The sequence below is a fragment of the Anomaloglossus baeobatrachus genome, chromosome 6 (genome assembly GCF_048569485.1).
Source record: "Anomaloglossus baeobatrachus isolate aAnoBae1 chromosome 6, aAnoBae1.hap1, whole genome shotgun sequence".
Classification (NCBI taxonomy): Eukaryota; Metazoa; Chordata; class Amphibia; order Anura; family Aromobatidae; genus Anomaloglossus; species Anomaloglossus baeobatrachus.
In genome coordinates, this window is record NC_134358.1 from 450,939,075 (window position 1) to 450,953,354 (window position 14,280).

General features: G+C 38.7%; 1 protein-coding gene across 3 annotated transcripts in view; it reads left to right on the plus strand.

Moving 5' to 3' along the window:
- The window catches only part of NEK10 (NIMA related kinase 10), a 368,787-nt gene extending 357,394 nt beyond the window's left edge, over window positions 1-11,393 (plus strand). For all 3 annotated transcript variants that reach the window (XM_075316653.1, XM_075316655.1, XM_075316654.1), the window contains 4 exons: window positions 3,015-3,114; window positions 4,765-4,817; window positions 4,890-4,945; window positions 11,013-11,393. In XM_075316653.1, coding sequence (XP_075172768.1) covers window positions 3,015-3,114; window positions 4,765-4,817; window positions 4,890-4,945; window positions 11,013-11,064 — 261 coding nt within the window. In that variant the 3' untranslated portion in view covers window positions 11,065-11,393. The remainder of the gene's footprint in view (window positions 1-3,014; window positions 3,115-4,764; window positions 4,818-4,889; window positions 4,946-11,012) is intronic.
- The last annotated feature ends 2,887 nt before the right edge of the window (window positions 11,394-14,280 follow it).

The window sequence follows — 14,280 nt, forward strand, 5'->3', positions numbered from 1 at the left end:
TTTTTATAAACTAAGGCAAACCCCAAAAATTATTTCTATGTCAATGGTATCCAAAGCCTTTAAAGATATAATTGGAGACATTAGATTGACATAAAAACAAGTTGAGATTGTTGTTTATTGTATAAACCCATAAAAGTTTAGCATTTTTGAACAAATTGCTGCTGTGGAAAAAAAAATTGTGACTGTATGTAATTTTGTGATAGCCTCACCGCCTTTCGTACAAGTGTGCAGAAATTAGGACAAGGTTGTGTCTTTTTCCGCAGTTCAACAAATTTATTATTTACTCTAGAAACTGTTGTAAATTATAATGCAAGTCTACATCTTCTCATAGCTAGTGTATGTTTGCTTTTCTAGTGTTTTGACAGGCAAAAGATCCAACAAATGTGTTAAGAGTTCATTTTGCATTTGACTTTTGTATACCCTGGACTAAATATGCCTGAGAGTTCAGTTATTAGCTCACTTTATGTAAAAACATTGACAATTTTCTGTATAATTGTGGTGGACATTTTTATCAAAGTGGTAACTGGAAGGGCAGCCATATTGTTCATCCTCTGCAAATAATCATTTTCCAAACAATTATTGTACATTACACATAAAAGATGACAAATTATTTTACAACTGTAAAGTGTAAACACTTTTAATATTACACAGAACTTAAAGGGCAACTATACTTTCAAGGAAACTGTAGAATAAGCTCTCATACTTATATACATGAAGAATAGCTACATCTGGCAATTACAGTTAGGTCCAGAAATATTTGGACATTGACACAATTTTCGCGAGTTGGGCTCTGCATGCCACCACATTGGATTTGAAATGAAACCTCTACAACAGAATTCAAGTGCAGATTGTAACGTTTAATTTGAAGGTTTGAACAAAAATATCTGATAGAAATTGTAGGAATTGTACACATTTCTTTACAAACACTCCACATTTTAGGAGGTCAAAAGTAATTGGACAAATAAACCAAACCCAAACAAAATATTTTTATTTTCAATATTTTGTTGCGAATCCTTTGGAGGCAATCACTGCCTTAAGTCTGGAACCCATGGACATCACCAAACGCTGGGTTTCCTCCTTCTTAATGCTTTGTCAGGCCTTTACAGCCGCAGCCTTCCGGTCTTGCTTGTTTGTGGGTCTTTCCGTCTTAAGTCTGGATTTGAGCAAGTGAAATGCATGCTCAATTGGGTTAAGATCTGGTGATTGACTTGGCCATTGCAGAATGTTCCACTTTTTAGCACTCATGAACTCCTGGGTAGCTTTGGCTGTATGCTTGGGGTCATTGTCCATCTGTACTATGAAGCGCCGTCCGATCAACTTTGCGGCATTTGGCTGAATCTGGGCTGAAAGTATATCCCGGTTCACTTCAGAATTCATCCGGCTACTCTTGTCTGCTGTTATGTCATCAATAAACACAAGTGACCCAGTGCCATTGAAAGCCATGCATGCCCATGCCATCACGTTGCCTCCACCATGTTTTACAGAGGATTTGGCGTGCCTTCAATCATGTGACGTTCCCTTTCTTCTCCAAACTTTTTTCTTCCCATCATTTTGGTACAGGTTGATCTTGGTCTCATCTGTCCATAGAATACTTTTCCAGAACTGAGCTGGCTTCATGAGGTGTTTTTCAGCAAATTTAACTCTGGCCTGTCTATTTTTGGAATTGATGAATGGTTTGCATCTAGATGTGAACCCTTTGTATTTGTTCTGTGTTCTGTAGTGTTCTGGACTTCAGTTGATGTTGGGAACGGGTTCTTCTTCACCAAAGAAAGTATGCGGCGATCATCCACCACTGTTGTCATCCGTGGACGCCCAGGCCTTTTTTAGTTCCCAAGCTCACCAGGCAATTCCTTTTTTCTCAGAATGTACCCGACTGTTGATTTTGCTACTCCAAGCATGTCTGCTATCTCTCTGATGGATTTTTTCTTTTTTTTCAGCCTCAGAATGTTCTGCTTCACCTCAATTGAGAGTTCCTTAGACCGCATGTTGTCTGGTCACAGCAACAGCTTCCAAATGCAAAACCACACACCTGTAATCAACCCCAGACCTTTTAACTACTTCATTGATTACAGGTTAACGAGGGAGACGCCTTCAGAGTTAATTGCAGCCCTTAGAGTCCCTTGTCCAATTACTTTTGGTCCCTTGAAAAAGAGGAGGCTATGCATTACAGAGCTATGATTCCTAAACCCTTTCTCCGATTTGGATGTGAAAACTCTTATATTGCAGCTGGGAGTGTGCACTTTCAGCCCATATTATATCTATAATTGTATTTCTGAACATGTTTTTGTAAACAGCTAAAATAGCAAAACTTGTGTCACTGTCCAAATATTTCTGGACCTAACTGTATATGTCTTGTATGTTGCATTTTCTCTAGTTTTTCCTCTGCAAGCTCTATCTCGTAATTTTCAATTGTGACTGAGATGGAGGCATGAGAGCCGCTGTTCTGTTGTCTCCCATATACAGCACAGAGAGGGATTCCTGTTCTTCATTTCATAGTTACCACACAGATAGCAGCAGCATGGAGGAAATTATACAGCAGTACTGAGCAGTGTAAATGTGAAACCAGCTCTGGGGTGAGGTAAAAGACTTGTTTGAAAGCTTAGCATGATATTTCTGTGTCTCTCTCTTTGCTTACTTTGTCACCTTGCTCCTCACTCCTCCATCCTGTTATCTCTACATAGTCTATAATAGGAGGAATAAACTGATGTCTTTCTGGGCTGGCAGTCCATGTTGTGCTGAGCAAGACGGAGTTGAGTTGCTTTTTCAAAGTGGATGATGAGTTTAGGGAGGAGGGGAAGAAGTGTATCATAAGTGGAGAAAGATGCAGCTATCTCTGATTAAATATATTACAAAGTTTCTTATAACAACTTGTACTAATGATTTATGCAAAGTTTGTTGAAAATGCAATTCCCAAGTACAAGTTTTACAGAATATCAATACAGTAATCCCTTTGTTCAATCATGACACAGGACCATTTCTTAGGTATCATTATAAAACAATTTGTGTCTTTATAGGTTGTACAGGGTTCTCCTGAGATTATAGAATTCTTTGCTGATGACTGCCATGGATTACTACAGACGTACGGGATGTCACTAATCTCTGAAGACAGAACAGGTTTGCTTAAAAAAAAAATCCCTAAAATAACATCTAGAACCTTACTTTTTTCCATTCCATGTAAATTGAACTTCTATAACATTCCTGGCATCTTGATGATTGAATTATGGTTATTATATTACCCACAAGGTTAACAATTCAGGAAAAATGTCCTACCCCTTAGTTAAAACGAGAAAGCCACTATGAAGTGAGAATATATAGTCAGGCACAATCAGGGACTGGAGATATCATAAAAAGCTGAAGCTATCATGTTTAGACAAAATGTAGATAAAATATTTGATTGAAAGCTATTAGTTTTCATATAAAATTTAATTTACAGATTTTGTCGTAATCAAAGCTGAGTACAGATCAAAGTGTCACTATAAAAGAGAGGCACAATAAAAATGGTAATAATAAATTATGGCATAAAGCAGTGGTTTTCAAAGAATGTCCTACCACGGTATTATGTGTGTATGCTCACAATCACTACTGCTTTGATCTTCAGTTATTGTCTATTTGTGTTCCCACTACAAGGCTAAATAATGTAACTAAATGCATCTTCTATTAGAGGTACAAATATGACAGCTGGCTGTAGCTCCTGTTTGCCTCATCCTAGTTGTACTTTAATAGATTTTGAGCCAGGGATGATTCAGGGAAGCTTAAAAGAAAAGATTTCTCTAACTAGGATGATTTAGTACGATGCACTTTATTTTCTATTTACAATTTTGATGAAACATCCTACATGTTATATTTAGTTTTGTTTTTTTTCATGTTGAATGGAATTTTAATCATTTGGTTTAATGTTTAAACCATGGTCCCAGATGAGATTTTCGGAGAGCCAGGTAGAATATTTATTTTACAAAAACAAACATATTTTTATATACTCAGGTCAAAGATTTTACATTTGAAAACTATCGACAAAAGCTTTCAAAAGTTGCAAAATTTCACAATTGTTTCTGCCAGCTCCACGGAACCAGGTCAAGATGGGGGCATGACGCCACAGCTCATCCAGTTCATGACCAACAGTGTCATTCCTCATGCTAGAAATCTTTCTCAACTCATAGACTTCAGTAAGAGAAATAGCAAGGTGCATACTGCTTGTCAGACACTTCTCATTCATTAATAGGTGTGCATTCCCCATGCACGTTTTGATGAACCAGAGCCAAAGCCTAAAAAGGGTCTTTCCAGCACCTAACCTGTCCTTTGCTCCGCCAATGGACCTCAAGGCAGAAAAACTATTTCTACCTAATCTGCTGCTGTTCATTAGGCAGAAAAGATGACCTGCCTTGTGTCTGATGCTAATGTATTGTGCACATATTCTGTTCAATCGAATACCTGTACTTTCTACTTTAATTAATTAGACACGTGGGCAATGTCATACAGGCATCAGATGTTTGCTTCGGCAAATTTCCAATGTAGCGTGCAGAAGTGTCCCTCTAAGCACAATGTCATATTGAATGGAAGAGAGACAAAGCAATCATCTTTGATGCTGTATAGACTATGAATATAATATATATATTTTTGTTTTCTGATGTCATGTTCTGTAAAGGAATTATCAAAAAACCATCCTGTTTTTTAAACATATTTTTACCACTTCACATTCTATATTTGATTTGTTAATTATAAAATCTATAATGTAAGTGTAATACATGTTTATTTTCATGGCAATAGGAAACACTGGAGCCTTTGAATTTGATGGTGGAATAACTTATGAGCAACTGCAGGTATGGTAAAATATAACTTCATGACTGAGTGTTTGAGGCCGTGTCTAACTCCTTGTTTTGCTTATGGTGTAGACAATGATTGAAGAGGTTTTAGAAGAAAGTGGCTACTATAATCTAACTTCAAACAGGTAAGTCAAAGACAGGAACTAATTTATTTTTGATTGAAAAAGAGATGATAGATAGGTAGATAGATAGATAGATAGGTAGGTAGATAGATAGGTAGATAGATAGATAGATAGGTAGATAGATAGATAGATAGGTAGATAGATAGATAGATAGATAGATAGATCGAGACCTGAATATCTGGAAACAGCCTGTTGGTGTGTTTGCCTCTTATTAATGTAAAGCACAATCTGGCTGAGTGCATCACCCTCAAGGCACTGTGTTAGAAGTTCTAGCTCTTCTTAACTACTTCACCCACCGAGCCTGTTTTCACCAAATTTTACAATTCTGACCAGTGTCACTTTATGTGGTTATAGCGCAGGAACGCTTCAATGGATTCAACTGACTCTGAAATAGTTTTTTTCTGGGCCATTTGTACTTAATGTTAATGGTAAAGTTAGGATGATTTTTTTTTGCATTAATTTGTGAAAATATCTGACATTTGCCAAAAATGTTAAAAATTTTGCAATTTTCAAACTGTAAATCAGAGCTTTATGTTGCACAAAATAGTTAATAAATAACATTTAACACATCTGCTTTACATCAGCATCATATTTGAAACATATTTTATATTGTTAGGAAGACAGAACTGTTAAACGTCTATCAGAAATTTCTTATTTTTCCAACAAAATTTACAAAACAATTTTTTTAGGGACCACATCACATTTGAAGTGACTTTGGGAGGCCGAGGTGACAGAAAATACCCAAAAGTGATACAACTCTAAAACTGCATCTTTCAAACTGCTGAAAAGCAGAAACTAAGCAATTTGGAAGGAAAAATGAAAATTGTAGGTTTTTCCCGCAAAAATATTACTTTATCCCCAAATTTTGCATTTTCACAAGGGTAACCGGAGAAAATGAATCATACAATTTGTTGTACAATTTGTGCTGTATACGCCAATACCGATTGTATTGTATTGTTTTCTACGATTGATCTAGCAAACCTGTTATGTATTTAACCTAGAGATTGCTCCAATTTTCTATCTCATGGTGGTTTCCTGCATCATTGTGACGGATCACCAGCTTAGTAATCTTATATTATTTAGCAAACCTATTACCGTATTTTTCTGACTAGAAGACGCACTTTTTTCCCCCCAAATGTTGGGGGAAAGTGGGGGGGTGCGTCTTATAGTCTGAATGTAGGACTGCGGGGAATGAGGTTGCTGTGGTGGAGCGGGTCATCGGCGGCATGAGCAGGCTGTAGCAGTCTGCCGTGACCACGTGGACCCGCTCATTTAATATGCACGACCATCATCTCACCCATCATCTCTCAGCGCTGAAGCCGGCGCTGACAGGTGGGTGGGGTGATGGGCGGGGAATGCGCGCATATTAAACAGCCTGGCCGCATGATCACCCCTGGCAACTACAGTCTGGAGTGATCATGTGTGGCTGTATTCACTGCTCCCCGCGCATCATCATCAGCACGGGGTGCAGTGAAACAGTATAACTCACTGACCATGATCCCTGCAGCACCGCGATGTCCTCCTGTCTGTGCCAGCGGCGGCTGTGTGGAGACTAGCGGTGCTCACAGCGATGACGTCATCGCTGTGCGCACGTGTCCACAAAAAGCCGCTGCCAGCACAGACAGGATGACTTCGCAATGCTGCAGGGATCGTGGCCGGCTCCACACTCCAGCGCTGCTGCTGACACAGACTGAGGAGGAGCGATGCTGCAGGGAGTGATTTAAGGTGAGTATGAACGTTTATTTTTTTTTATGTGCCACAGGATGTGGGCCATACACCAGGATGAGGGTGTATAGCAGGATGTGGGTATACATCAGGATGGGGGTATATGAGCAGGATGGGGGTATATAGCAGGATGGGAGTATATGAGCAGGATGGGAGTATATGAGCAGGATGGGGGCATATGAGCAGGATGGAGGTATATGAGCAGGATGGGGGTATATGAGCAGGATGGGGCTATATGAGCAGGATGGGGGTATATGAGCAGGATGGGAGTATATGAGCAGGATGGGGTTTATGAGCAGGATGGTGGTATATGAGCAGGATGAGGGTATATGATCAGGATGAGGGTGTATGAGCAGGATGGGGGTATATGAACAGGATGGGAGTATATGAGCAGGATGGGAGTATATGAACAGGATGGGAATATATGAGCAGGATGGGGGCATATGAGCAGGATGGGGGCATATGAGCAGGATGGGGTATATGCCAGGATGGGGTATATAGCAGGATGGGGCCATATGCCAGGATGGGTTATATAGCAGGATGAGGCCATATGCTAGGATGGGGTATATAGCAGGATGCGGCCATATGCAGGTATATAGGAGGATGCGGCCATATGCCAGGATGACGGTATATAGCAGGATGGGGGCTATACCAGGATGAGGGACATATACTGTATATAGAAGGCAAGAGGATCATTATCAGGCTGTGGTACCTTAGTAGAGAATTTGGGGACATTACACCCATAACAGTGTCAGCAGCAGATCCTCGCCCCATAACAGTGTGTCGTGACCATATTTTTTGCGTAAATTTTCCTATTTTCCTCCTCTAAAACCAAGGTGCGTCTTATGGTCCAGTGCGTCTTATAGTCCGGAAAATACGGTATTTATTTAACCTAGTAATTGTTCCTATCTTATGGTGGTTTCCTGCACCATTGTGACGGATCACCAGCTCAGTAAACTTATATTATTTAGCCAAGTTATTATTTATTTAACCTAGTAATTGTTCCTATCTTATGGTGGTTTCCTAAACCATTGTTACGGATCACCAGCTCAGTAAACGTATATCAGTGTTTCTCATTTTCTAGAGCTGTTTTTGTATGGGAGGTTGATATGGCTTATAAGCTTATTCTTCAGGGATGTGCCTGGTTTTAGTCTTTTTGACTTTTTGTTTTAAATGTTTTTAATCATTGTTGTCTCTTTCTGTGTTTCACTATTTTTCTAAATAAAGGTTATATTTTGGGTGATCCTGCTGTGTTTGGCGCAATCTTTTTTCCTTTTTCTCTTTATCATGCTATGTTTTATGTGCTTGTGGTGATCCCCTTTGGGGTGGTTAGTGACCTCTGTTTTTTGTTGTCAGGAAAGGCAAGTATACAATTTATTTCTAAACTACGTCACATATTCTTGGACTATCCAAATATTCCCTTTTCTATCATAGCTTCCTTTTGCATTTATCCCACTTGTAATTCAGTACATTGATATTAATAATATACAATGTGCAGAAAACATTTGCAGTTACCTTATTTTTTGGACCATAAGACACATCAGACCATGAGGCACTCCTAAGTTGTAGGGGTAATTTTTCCGTTATGCCACACACATAAAAGAAATAAGCTATTATATTCAACTTCCTTCTTCTCCCCCGCTGCGCGGCATCCTCTTCAGCTGCTGGCTAATCCAAATTGAATATTCACTGCTCCCCATGCCCATAATCCCACCCACCTGTCTGCACTAAAGCTGACACAGAGGAGTGGGGTTGAATATTGGTGTGGGTAGCAGTGAATATTTATTTTGTTTAATAGCATAGACATAAGATCAGCACAGCCGCTGCCGTAATCCAACAACTGAGGCAAACACATGTGCCCGCTATTATTGAAAATGAATATTCACTGCCCCCCATGCCCATAAATTCCCCCACCTCTCGGCACCAGCTTCACTGGAGAGAGGTGGGTGAGATAGAGAGTAGGGAATATTCATCTACTGTATTTCAATAGCGGCATACATGTTAACCCCAGTCGCTGCTGCAGCCTGATCCTGCCTCCTGCGACCCCATTCCACCACCCCCGTCACCCCCATCAGCAAGCCAGGTACACCTGTACTATTTTTGGAGGAAAAAAAGTGTGTCTTTGAGTTTGAAAGCTACAATACTTCAACTAACAAGTAAAAAACCAGTAGAGAATTAAGTGAGAAGAATATTGCCCTTAAAACTCTACCTGGAATGAACTTTTGTTTCTTTTATATCTATGATGGCTGTGACGGAAAGAGAAATAAGTCTAGATAACATTTTAAGGCTCTGCTATTTTTGTTTGAAGTTGAAGATGCTAGAAGCCAAAGGTTGCAATAGTCTGGCAGGAGATCTTTGAATGGGAGTAGAGCATTCATTTTACACAGCAGAAATATCCGATCTGCTGCAAGCTGCTCAAATAAGACACAAAAAGATGCAGTCTTATAATCTTTGGACCTCAAGTGTCCACCTGTCTTTTAGGATCTTACCATTTTTTTTAAATGCATGATATATATTACTGATAGATGTATTACTTAAAAGGAATTAATTTCTTTTTACCAATTGAAAACCTATACTGAAACAGATTTTACTGGGTTTTTTTTTAGTTTGTGTATATTTTTCTTTTCTGTCCATGATTATCAAGACAGTTATATTGCCTGAGCTCCTCTGATCATGAGCCTCAAAAACAAACCTCCTATTAAAAACATGTGCAAAGAGGAGAAAAAAAGGGAGGAGCAGCTAACCTCCCCCTTACTAAGGCTCATATGTCTGTGTTGCATGTATATGTTGTATCTGATGGTAAAAGTGGACACATGGACCATACGCTGATGACACACTGATCCAAAACACATGACACTGGTGCCATTTTTTCACATTTGTGTCTAAACACATATGTGAATGAAAGTTAAACCAAAAAAGGAAATAGAACTCCATATCAACCTAAATATTTAACATAGCAAAACCTCACCAATTCAAGACTAATAAACCAAAAAGGGTCTGCATAGAATTCAGTAATTTATCCAAAAAAACACTAAGGTTAAAAAGTTTCAGCTTTATTACATCATATAATTTATCACAAAACTACAGTTTTATATTAAGTGCTGGTACCCACAGATATAAAAACACCCTACCCCATGAAACCATACAAGAAGAAAACTGGTGCAGTGTGGTCAAAAAAGCAATAAAGATAATCAGTTACAAGATTATATATATACATTTCTGGGTACAAAAAGAATTTGATATTACCAGACACTCATGATTTATATAAAGTGCAAGTGTAGAATGAAAAGAGGCTCATCATATAAGAACATCCTAATCATAAATTACCAATATGTAACTATATGAATATATAAGGACCTTAAATCTGGTCACCATATCGTTTGCACACTATTCAATTAGAATTAGTATATAGCCACAATAGAGCAATCGAATATGGTAGACAACATTATGCCAGTGCAAGGATCAAAAGAGTACAGACCCAGAAAAACGGACCACACTGCCCAGCACCTCGACGCGTGTTTCGATTTTTTTTTCACTACTTAGATAAAAGTAAAACTATACATGTTTGGTATCTATAAACTTGTACTCACTTGGGGAATCATACTGACATGTCACTTTTTCAAAATAGTGATAAATAACTCTCTCAAAAAAAATAATCATGCAATTGCAGTTTTTTGGCAATTTCAGCACACTTGAATTTTTTTTTCCTGTTTGCCAGTACAATATAGGGTGGTATGAATGGTGTCGTTCAAAAATACAACTTGCCCTGAGAAAAACAAGCCCTCATATGGCAATAATGACAGAAAAATAAACAAGTGTTATTTTTTTCGCTGAGTTTTTTTCACTACATTTTACAGTAGGAACTGTGTTTCTTCTCTTGCATATTTTAACCATCATTGCCTTTCTTTAGATCTTCAGAATGTCAGTTCTTTTATCGTTTTTTTGCATTGTTTTTATTCTTTCAAATGAACACTTAAAGAAAATGCAAGTGAATTCTTCAAAACTGCTAATATTTTACATTGTTTTCCTTCCAAAAGAGGTTATATTAATTCAGAAAAAAATACTGCAAATATTCAACCTATGTACCTGTCCATACTGCTCCACAATCTGCTATAGAGCTTAAACCTTGCATCATTGAAATAACGTTTATACAGCTACATTTAGCAACATTATAGCTTTCTCTATTGTCAATCAATCAGCCAAAGCAGATAGCTTACATCTGACAGAGGTCATTGCAAACTTAGTTCTGCCATTTGAGAGGAGCCTGACTATTGAACGCATGGCTTATCCTGTTTACAAAGACACTTAATTATATTTTGTTGTTATCATATCTGTCTTTTTCTAGATACTACTCAATCCCAGTGGGAGTCAAGAACCTTTTAACAATAAGACGATGATGGCTTTCACCTTTTCAAGACTCAATGTTATTGTGTTTGTCCCAACTGAAATAGTTGGTTAACTTAAAGCTGCTTAACATATATGAAAGAAGATAATGGGGACATTGGAATCCTATGGGAAAACTTCTGAAGACTTGCAAGTGACTGTATTATCAGACGAGCTGCGCTTGTTTTGAGATGCTTTGCATTAATGAAATGCTCTATAAATTGAATACTATATCTTTTGTATCTAAATGTAAAGACTTCCTGTATCTTAGTCTTTGCCTGTTGTGATAATATTTAAAACAGCTTTACTGCAGATTGATGGTATCTAAACATATGTTTTGCACAGGGGAAAGATGCAAATAAAATACATTATTTTGATTGGAAAATTGAATGTTTTTATCCACACGGTGTGTTATGTTCTTTTTTGAAAAAAAAATTACTGATGGCAGCTTGCAATTTGTAAATGGATAAAAGATCTGCAATGTAGTGTTTTGAGAGATTGTTTGAAACTAAAGAGAGATATACACAATGCTTAACACAATCCAGGTGAAGGTTTGATAAACTCTTCTAGTTACAGATGTTATGCTCTAGAGCAGCCACGTTGTGCATGCCTTATGCAAACTGTTTTAGTTTGTGTTCCTTCTTGGTTGCAGAACATATTGATTCCTTCTTCCTGTGTGATATGGTTCACCTATTGCAGCCTACATTTCCAATGATGATTCTAGCTTCGCAGAAAGTCTCTAAGAGCATAGTCAGATAGTTTCCTCTGCCACCTGCTTGTGGTACCATGTTTCCCCAAAAATAAAGCCTAGCAGGAGTTTTCAGCAAGGCCTAAATATAAGACCTACCCCGAAATTAATACCTAGTCACTGTTAAATAATGAAGTATCCTTGCAGTTAAAAAAGATAAAGAATACTGCAGGACTCTTCTTTATAGAAAGCAGACACCCCCAAAAGAAAGAAGAGAGAAGACCCCACGATCATACTCACCAGACGTTGACCTAGAGCAGTGGAATGCATCAAGGACCTGTGGCAGAACACACACTGACGCACATCAGATCACACACACATGAGATCGCACACAGACACACACTATTACACATCAGACTGCACACACACACTCACCACATCCAGTGATATTGATTGCTTCTGGGTGGCATAAGGACCTTGGACACTGTGCAATGGAGTGCCAGGACCTGCGGGTGGAACGTATGGAGGACAGAGAGAGAGAGCAGAGAGTCCCCTGCTGGCTTGAAGCAAGTGGTATCACTGGATGTGGTGAGTGTGTGTGCACTCGATTATATGTGTGATCTCTTGAGTTTGTGTGAGTTTGCGTATGAGTTTGTGTGCGATCTGATGTGTAAATGTTGGCCGGGAGGAAAGGACGTTGTGGAGCGTACCTGTTGGGAGCAACCACCTGGGAGCCACGCAGGCACCCGGGGCCTGGAAAGTATGACAATCCTGGAAAGGGGGATCTGCATTTTTGGGGGAGTAAACTTTCCCCCAACCATGTTTCCCCGAGAATAAGCCCTCCCCCCGAAAATAAGACTTACATTTTTTTCCCCCCTAAAAAAAGCACTAAGACAGTGTCTTATTTTCAGGGAAACAGGGTAGGCTTCTCCCTTTCACCAAGAGATATACTGTATCTCTTAGGAATACATGTGAGATTTTACACACAGGCAGAGTGAGTCTTAGAAAAAAAATTAATTCATAACTGTAGCCAATCATTGTTTAGGTTCACATATCACCTATTGCTCTCTTGTATAGGCACATATTATATATTTAGTTGCATGTGAGGGAGGATGGGAGGACATACAGAGAAACAAGATGTGGAGAGTTGCATGAGAAGTATAGAGGACATAGAGTTGCCGTAAGGATTTAACAGATAGGGAGAACACCAAAACAAGACAATGCAAAAAGAAAAGTACCTGGCATACTTGTGCTTACATGACTGTCTACTCTTGCCACTAGCATGGGAGAATCCTAAAAGTGTCCAATGCATGCATTATGAAAATTCAGAAGTCTGAGTTCACCTAGAGTGGCTGCAGACTTTCATCATAAATCTGAACACCTTTAATTATAAAATGAAGCACTGTGGCATGTTAAATCCTAACAGCTTGTAATATACTCCCTGTAAGGATTCAGCTCTGCTCTCTAGTTCCTGCAGTTATCATAAGGCCACTTCATTCATGCAATTTTGATACTTAGTCACGTAACAATTAGCTTTTCTTCCTACCTCCCTTTTTTTCATTGAACATTGAGAAAGTTAGGAAGAGCAGCCCGTCTGCATATTACTAAGTGTGCAAATCATATATGAATGAGTGGTCTCATGACGACTACCCAAACCACTTGTGGGAGCGCTGGACAGAATTCTTGCCCTAGGTGCCAGAAATCCTAGATACAACTCTGCTGCCCCACCTCCTTAACTATTCTATTAGGTTTTTTGTGACATTTTCTTAGTTACATTTTACTGTAGAAGCCATGGTTCTTAAACAGGTTAAAACACCCCAAAGGAATCATATTATTGAAAATAATCAGTCAGTAAAAGCACACAAAACAATTTCCAAGACATTAGATAAACCATGAAACACTTAAGACAGTCACCAAATAGTGGCTTAAATTTGGCACAACAGTGACATTACCTAGAACTGGACGTCCCTCAAATATTGATGAAAAGACATGTGAGTGAAAAACACTCCTTCTATGCAAACTCCAAAGTAATAAGATTTGTTTTTCAAACGGTTGGGAAATCAAAACAGCACACAAGCTAGAGTATGATGTACCATAGACTTCTGCTTTATTAGATCATGGGACCAGTTTATATAGTATCTCAGCAGTAGGGGTGTACATATAAATGTGAATCTTCCCCACCCATCAGTGATAGCTGATTCTCATGACATCATAGGTTACAAGACAAGATGGGTACCAGAAGAACAAAATGGATTCTGCTATCTCACAATCCCCCTTTTGTGACCAATTATGGATATATCAGGAGGTACAGTATATAGGAGTGCGCTATCCACGTCCTCAGGACTTTCCTACCTGCTTCATCTCAGTTGCCTACCTGGATACCCATAATTATATCCCAACACTAATGGATCCTTTCTTGTCTTGGATCCATTTTCTACAATGAGGAGCTCTATGACAGGATTTCCCTTACACATGGACCTGATTATCCTTTGAATAACACAGAGTAGCACTATTTTATCTTCAGACAATCATTCTATTGGTG